The sequence below is a fragment of the Sus scrofa genome, chromosome 15 (genome assembly GCF_000003025.6).
Source record: "Sus scrofa isolate TJ Tabasco breed Duroc chromosome 15, Sscrofa11.1, whole genome shotgun sequence".
NCBI classification, from domain to species: Eukaryota; Metazoa; Chordata; class Mammalia; order Artiodactyla; family Suidae; genus Sus; species Sus scrofa.
The window spans coordinates 133,040,055-133,048,147 of record NC_010457.5 but is presented as its reverse complement, the minus strand read 5'-3'; the positions used below and the strand labels follow the sequence as shown (position 1 = coordinate 133,048,147).

The following is an 8,093-nucleotide window of genomic DNA, read 5'->3' as shown; positions in this document are numbered from 1 at the left end:
GGGGTCCACTCTCAGACCTCCGTTGGCTCCTGGCTTTATTCACAAAGGAACCACTGTTGAGAAATGGGGCTTCTCCCTCGCTTCCCTTGATCTCAGCTGAGTCTCGGCTCCAGCCTCGCAGGACCAACTGGGTTGGAGTCTCAGGGCTGGGAGTCAGCCTCCCCAAGAAGAGTCTGTGGATGCTTAGACCCCTGTCCTCACAGCTACCCACCCCACCCCCACCCGACCCCCTCCCCCTCCCCTCCAGGCCCATCCCTTTCAGGCCCAACCTTGCCTCCCAGCCCAGCCCACCCCCACCCCCCCCCGCCCAAGGCCCACTCTAGATGAAGCGCTTGTCCTGCTCGCGGTAGGAGAAGGGGTCCCCGGGGAAAGGCTGGGGTGGAGGCTGGTTGTAGGCGCCCTGCAGGAAGATCCAGGCCGTGCCCACCACCATGATGGGCGTCACCACAAACAGGCAGAGACGATCCACCGTGCGGGCCACCCGGTTCCAGCAGTCCTTCTCCTGGGGGCAAAGGTGACAGAAACAGCGGGGTCGGAAGGGCCCTCAAACCACAGACGCATGCCCCAAGCTGGGGCCTGGTGACAGAGGCATGGCCTCGGGGTACCTGTGAGCCTGCCTCGGGCTCACAGCAGATGGGCTGGGCTGGCATGTCCCCCAAACAGGAGACGGAGAATGGGGCCATAGCCTCCCTCCCAGCCACTCACTGCTGCCACTAGCCTCTTTGTGAACTGGAAAAAGGGGCCCCTTTCTCAAGACAGAATCTTTTAAAGTTCTACAATATTCAACAATCATATAAGGCTGTCTTTTATTTTATTTATTTATTTTTTTGCTTGCTAGGGCTACACCCACGGCATGTGGAGGTTCCCAGGCTAGGGGTCCAATCAGTGACAGCTGCCGGCCTATACCACAGCAATGCAGGATCTGAGCCACATCTGTGACCTGCACCACAGCTCACGGCAATGCCAGAGCCTTAACCCACTGAGTGAGGTCAGGGATCAAACCCGCAACCTCATGTTTCCTAGTTGGATTGGTTTCTGCTGCGCTATGCCAGGAACTCCAAGGCTGCCTTTTAAATGTCTTGCTTTGGCCGGTGTTTCAGGATTGAGCAGGGACAGAAAATGATTGGCAGCTGGGAAGGACCTAAGGGAGGTCCAGAGTATGGTCCCAGCAGGGCAGAGCTGTGTGCCTGTGTGTATATCTGAGTGCCACCTTGGGATTACTAGGCAGGGGCTCCCCTTCCTGAGGGGCCTGGCATCTGCCCCCACTGTGAAGTCCTTCACCTAAGTTGGTAGGTATCTCTGAGGGGAACTGTGCCCATTGAAGATAGGTTATGCTTGATCAGTGCACCACTTGAACACCTGTACACGGCAACCCTGTGGCTACTCACATCATTGTAATTGTTCTGGTCCTTCATGTGGTTGACGATGAAATTGGCCCCATCCACAGCTGGCTTCAGCTCACTGAAGAGCTCCTGCTGGGCCTGATCAGAGCCTGCTGGGGGCCGGCCTGTGGACACCGGGCCAGAGGTGGACATGAGGTCTGCCCCCACCCCACCTCCCACAGATAGGCCAAACCCCACACCACTGGGGACCCACGTGCAGTGGTGAGGCGCCGGGCCAGCCCGTGCCGCTCTGACTGCTTCTCAAACATGAGGTCACTTCGGGACTTCACTGAGAAGTATTCCTCTGCCTTGGAGATGTAGCCCAGGGAGCTGCTCCTCCGGACCAGGGCCCCGGGGCTGGGCCCATCCTCTGCTGGGCGGGACATGTGCAGAACCTCGGGCAGGGTCTCCAGGAAGAGCTGCGCAGGCCGGGGGGACATCTGACAAACGTGCGCCACCTTCACCCACCCAAACATCTGGGCCTCCATTCCTGGCTGCCACGAGGTGCTCCCCAGTCTGATGCTGTCATTTATTCCCCCAATCCCCTACCGATGGACACTTAGGTTGCTTCCAACTCTCCCTCATTCCTCACAGCATAGAGAGCTTATTTGTTGAAAATGAATTATACAGGAAAACCAAAAAAGTAAGAAAAATGAATGCCCCCAATCCCGAGCTTAGACGGAAAAACTTGCTAAATTGCCTTCAGCTGTCCCAGAACAACCAGGTGACCCTGCAGAGGCCAAGAGGCAAGGCCAGCCCCCTCCTGGGCACGCAGCCCCCATAGTTCTCACCTTTCTTTGAAATGAGATTTAACAAACACACAGTAGCATCCACAAATCCTAAGCCTGTGGCTAGGTGAAATTTTACAGATGCATTCAGCTGCATAAACACCTCTCAGATAAGAACTTTATCTCCAGAATGTTCCCTGTGCCTCACTCCCATCAATCCCTACCGACCCCAGAGGGAAACACCGCCTTGACGTCTATGTACCAAAGATTGATTTTACCTGTCCCTGAACTTTCAAAGGAAATCTCACAGTGTCTGGGTTTTCTTGTTTGTCTTTCTCTTTTGGCTGCCCCACGGCCTATGGAGTTCCTGGGCCAGGGATCGAATCCCAACCACAGCTGCAACCTATGCTACAGCTGCGGCAACACTGGATCCTTTAAACCACAGTGAGGGCCTGGGGATCGAATCTGCGTCCTGGCGCTGCAGAGACATCACCGACCCCTTTACGCCACAGCGGGAGCTCCTAGCGTTTGGTTTCTTTCAGATAACACTGGCCTGGGAGAGGGGTGCCTGGGGCGTGCGGAGCAGCAGGGTCGCTTGGCCACCGGGTAGCGCTCTGGGTGTGAGGGTCCGACCCCGACTTCGCTCGTTCCCCTGCAGAGGCGCGAGCATCACCTCCAGCTTTTGGTTCCCGAGAGCCCTCACCTGCTTGACGCCGTCAGACAGCACGTGCGTGCTGGGCGTGCGGAAGTGGATGTTGAGCACGATGACGCAGATCACCACGACCATGGCCACCAGCACCATGCCGAAGAGCAGGAACCTGCGGGCACGTGCACCCTGGAGCCCCGCCCAGGACCAGGCGGGCGGGGGGGGCGGGGCGGGGTGTGGGCGGGGCGGGGCGGGGCGGGGCGTCACTCACTTGCCGATGAGCGGGATGGCCATGGACGTGGCTGGCAGCCGCTTGGAGATAAGCAGCAGGAAGACGGATTGGGCCAGGAGCACTGAGATGGCCATTGATGTCTTCTCGCCACCTGAGGAGCCCCGACTTAGCTGTGACCCCTGGTTCTGGGCCAGAAGGGTCCCACGGGGGCCCCCGCACGACTGTTCATGGTGCCATGGGGCCCTGGGCTAAGGAGCTAGAGCACCTTGGTTCGAATCCCACCGTGCCTCTTCCTGCTAGGTGGGTATGTAGCCTAACCTCTCTGTGCTTCAGTTTTCTCAACTATTAAATGTTAAATGCTCATCCTCTGCCTGGCACTGGGTAGAGCTCGGGGGACACCAGCTGTCATTGTCAGCCAATCCCTGCCACTCCACCCTCCTATATGACACATCTGCTGTGTCTCTCCCCAGGGCGTTCTCACAACACCAGATAATGCCCTTGGCTCAGACCCCGGCCCAGCCCAGCCCGCCCTGCTCTTCCGCCCTGAGTCCCGGAGGTGCTGTGATCCCGGACCCACCCCCAGCACCCCTCCTCTATCTGCAGTGTGCCTCCAGGCCACACTCCTAGTCTCGTAGTTTCCATGCTGCCTGCCAGGGCTGAGTCATATTATTATTATTATTATTATTATTATTATTATTATTATTATTATAGCTGCACCTGCAGCATATGGAGGTTCTGGGCTTGGGATCAAATCATAGCTGCAGCTGCAGGCCAATGCCACAGCCACAGCAACACCTGATCCTTAACCCACTGTGTGAAGCCAGGGATCGAACCTGCATCCTCATAGAAACTAGTCAGGTTCTTAACCTACTGAGCCACAAAGGAAACTCTAGGGGCTGGGTCATATTTGTCTCAGGAACCCACTGTGCCCTGCTTATAGGAAATGTTCTGGAGGTAAGTGATCACAGATGACAAGTGCCCTTCTAGAACCAGGTGAGACTGGATTGCATGTTCCCTGCCCTGGCTTCCTAGAGACTCTGTTATTCACCCATTGGCTCAACAGCCAGACTCTCAGGCGCACAGTGGTGACTGCGCAGCCTGATCTCAGCCTGATGGAGTGACACGCTAAGGGATCTCCCCAGGGAAGCCCATCTCAAGAGGCAGAAGTATTCCTGTCGTGGCTCAGTGGTTAACGAATCCAACCAGGAACCATGAGGTTGTGGGTTCGATCCCTGGCCTTGCTCAGTGGGTTAAGGATCCGGCGTGGCCGTGAGCTGTGGTATAGGTCACAGACGCGGCTCGGATCTGGTGTTGCTGTGGCTCTGGCGTAGGCTGGCAGCTACAGCTCCGATTGGACCCCTAGCCTGGGAACCTCCATATGCCATGGGTGTGGCCCTAAAAAGTCCCAAAAAAGGGGGCAGAAGTGAGGTCCAAGGAGGGTGAACCTCCCCGGGGGTCCTGCGCTCTTGGGGGATGTCCGACAGGGTCATGGAGCGCTGCCACTGGCAGGGAGCCCCGGGAGGGGTGACCCCAAGGGGCTCCCAGGAGGAGGGAGGGCAGGGCGGGGCGCCGGGGCTCACAGTCGGCGGGCAGGTAGAAGACCAGGTTGATCATGAAGGAGATGAGCACGCAGGGCACCAGGATGTTGATGACGTAGAAGAGCGGCTTGCGGCGGATGATGAGGTAGAAGGTGACGTCCTGACGGCTGGGGCTGTCCAGCGGGGCACTGGGGTCCACGTTGACCCTGGCCGGCCGGTGCACGATCTCCCACTCCCCGTTCTCTGAGGGTGGCACGTGGACACCTTGGGGTCAGGCTGGGAAAGGGGGCTGGGGGGGCCTTGGGGCAGGGGGGGGGGCTGGCCCAGAGGCACAGCCAGGCCTGTCTGCAGGGCCCTGATGGGGCTGGGGGCTGGGGTGGGGGCCCAGAGGAAGGCCCCCAGTCTAGGGGTGGATGTCTTTCCCTGGGGCTTCGGATGGAAGTTTCAACCTACAAGGGGGAAGTTCTCCTCTGAGACTGATTTTTTTTTTTTCTTTTTAGGGCTGTACCTGCGGCCTTATAGAAGTTCCAGGCTAGGGGTAAAGTCAGAGCTGCAGCTGCCAGCCTATGCCACAGCCACAGCAATACTGGATACTTAATCCACTGAGTGAGGCCAGGGATCTAACCCACATTCTCCTGGATACTAGTCAGGTCCTTAACCCACTGAGCCACAGTGGGAACTCCTCTGGGACTGATTTTTTTTTTTTTTTTTTTCTCCTTGAAAAACACAGAAGCTGAGGTCATGGATATTTCACATAAGGAGACTTGGGGGAAATGAGGCAGCGAGAGGAAAAACCCCTCTCTCCATGATGTACCAGCCTTGGGATGAGTGGCATTTAGGTCTTTCCTCTGACAGACAGGGCCAGGGGTAGGTCTCTGTCAAAGATCTGAGCCTGGTCACAGAGAGGGTTGGGGCGGGGACATTGGGAGGGGGCGACATATACCCCATCAGAATGACAGCCAAAGCCCCAACTATCCCTATCTGGGGGCAGGAAGACTAACCACAGCTCTTCCCAGGGAACCTGCCCAGCCCCAGAAGGTCTGGGTACCCGTGTGTCCATGTCCCAAGGGTATGGACACACAGGAGCGTCTCGGGGCAGGGGCGGGTGTGTGTGCCAATGTGACTGTATCTGGGGGCGAGGGTCTGGAGGGCCTGCCCACCCAGCAGCTGCTGCTCCAGCACCTGTGAAGCCCTCGGGGTCAATGATGATCCACTCCACGGGGTAGTAGCGCTCGTCTTTCTTTTCCTGCTTCAGGCTCAGGGTGATCTCCTTGGCCGTGTACTTGAGCGAGCTGGGGAGCGCAGTGGGCAGAGGGTAGTTTAGGGGGTTCACGGTGGGGGGGGCCACTGTGGGGATGGGACGCTCTAACCAGGACAGAGCAGGGACCTCTGGCTGAGGGTACCCCATTCACCTCGCCCCCAGGGCGCCCTGGGGTGGCTGGAGAAATGGGTGCACCTGAACTTGAGGGAGCAGTTCTGCCAGTCGAAGGGGAAGTAGGTGACAGAGATGGGGCAAGAAGAGCGGAAGATGGCGGGCGGCAGCCAGTACACGTAGCCGGAGGGGTCGACGAGGACGTTGCAGGAGTAGGAAATCTGGAAGGAGCCGTCATTGCTGGGGGACAAGGACAAGGGCCACAGTGAGTGCTGGGCAGCTCGGAACTGGCAGGATTGGGGGCAGCAGAGGAAGCAGGGCAGTCAGAAGCTTGAGGCTGGAGGGAGAGGCTCAAGACCCTGAAGGGAGACAGAGTGATGGGGGTGGGGGCAGGGAGGGCTGTGGCTCAACTTGTTCTCCAGCACAATCTCTGGGAGCCACACCATGTCAGAGGGCAGGCGCAGGACGCTGATGTTGCCAAATTCTCCTGCATTCCATTGCAGCCGGCTGTCTGTCCAGCCCTGGAAGCCCAAAAGGAATGTCAGTAGTGGGTTCTGCTCTTGTCCAGACGCCCCTACACCTCCCATTTCACTGGGGGAAGACTGGACAGGGTCTGGGGTTGTGACAAAAGAGGTCAGAGAAGGTGGGTAAGGAGTGAGGACTCAGTCCACCATGTACGGCTGTGTAGGTCGTGCACTGCACGATGAAGGGCACACTATTTCCATCGCGGCCGTAGAAAGCTTGTTATGAGCTTCTGGCAGGTGGTAGACAGTGTCTTCTAATGAAATCAAGATATTGTGACAGTTTTCCCCTAGACAAAGACTCCTAATCCACCAAAGGCTCTATCTGGGCTTGTGGCTGCACTTGCTCGTGGGAAGGGCAGCTGGGCCTGAGGTTTCTCTGTAAGGCAGGAGCCAGTCCCTTCTGGAGGACAGTGTCTGAGGCAGGCTGGGGATCCCCAAGCAGAATCCCCAGGGGAACCTGGGCCCTGCGCCCTCACCCCCTAGCTCCGGGCAGGGTGTTCCCCTTACGTGCTCGATCCACACATTAGTGGTGAGGGTCTCTTCGACTTCTTTCTGTAATCAAACAGGAGGACGGTCCCCCAGGGGCTGGCACACATTCACCAGGCACTACTCCCGGCTGCCACCCAGGGGAAACCACGACAGTGGCCTGCCTCCAGCAGTCAGGAGTGGTGGGGCGGACTGCGGAGCAGGGAGGGAACACATGGGTAGGATATGGGGGGTGCCCCAGAGCTGAGGCTGGGGAAGGGGCAGCAGCCCCAGGCCTGTGGGCAGCACCGGGCATGGAGGCGGCCTGAGCATGTTTCCCAGGGGAGAGGAGCGACCAGGGACCGGGCTGGGGCCTTGACCTTCCTCCACGGCCATCCCAGTCCCAGAGACAGCCAGGCCTCCAGGAGGCTGTTCCTGCCTGCCCTTCCCCAGCCCGGCCAGGGGGGCATCTCACCAGGGAGATGAGGTTGGAGAGGGTGAGGGCCAGGGTAACCTCCACGCTCTCCTCTTTGTGTGCCACGGGCCGCAGCTCCTTGTTGTAGCCCTTCTCCTCAAAGAGGTACCGGATCAGCCGCTCCTCCTCATTCAGAGCCCAGCTGCCTGGGGAGGGTTGGGGACAGGGGCCCGGGAGGACACTGCCCTGAGGTCCTGCTGGGCATGGAGCTGGGCCCCTGCGGTCTGCCCCTCCAGGAAGAAATGGCAATGGGGTGGGGGGAGGGAGCCTCATGGAGGGGGAGCCGGGAGGGGACCATGCAGTGGGGGACCCCGGTAGGCCTATCCTCAGGGACCCTTCAGGGAGGGGCGACAGCAACTCTTACCACGCATGGACAGGGCAGCCAGCAGCCCCAGCATGAACACAGGGCCCTCCATCCCGCTCCTCTGACTGGGTCTCGGGTCTGCCCCCTCCTGACTGTCAGTGGGGCTGGGGAATGTGGGTGGGTGACAGAGGGGACAGGTGCAGGGTGGGGGGGCGGTAAAGGGAAGAGGCAGCCGGAAACGCAATCTGATACCTCTAGGCTCTGCCGAGAAACTGGGGCAGGTGATGGGGGGGTGGGGGACAGGGACTTGCCAGACGGGCAGGGGCCCAAGAACATGAGGCTAAGATCCCAGACTGGGACTCGCCATAGCTAGCGGTGAGGGTGGGGGCTGGGCAGAGACACTGAAGCCCAGGGTGGCCCTGGTCTG

General features: G+C 59.0%; 1 protein-coding gene across 4 annotated transcripts; it reads right to left on the bottom strand.

Annotated features, from left to right (window-relative positions):
• On the bottom strand, positions 309-7,838 carry CHRND (cholinergic receptor nicotinic delta subunit). 4 transcript variants are annotated; one of them, XM_003133730.6, is made up of 12 exons: positions 7,727-7,838; positions 7,363-7,508; positions 6,930-6,974; positions 6,310-6,419; positions 5,983-6,138; positions 5,709-5,818; positions 4,569-4,769; positions 3,028-3,139; positions 2,814-2,928; positions 1,597-1,801; positions 1,389-1,507; positions 309-502 (listed from the first exon to the last, which is right to left on the bottom strand). In XM_003133730.6, the coding sequence occupies exons 1-12, from the start codon at positions 7,776-7,778 to the stop codon at positions 320-322; spliced, it is 1,554 nt and encodes a 517-aa protein (XP_003133778.3). In that variant the 5' UTR covers positions 7,779-7,838; the 3' UTR covers positions 309-319. The 4 variants fall into 4 exon arrangements, with proteins under 4 accessions (XP_003133778.3, XP_005672338.1, XP_020931267.1 ...); XM_005672281.3 differs by lacking the exon at positions 6,930-6,974; XM_021075608.1 differs by lacking the exon at positions 7,727-7,838 and having other exon boundaries at positions 6,342-6,419; positions 7,363-7,452.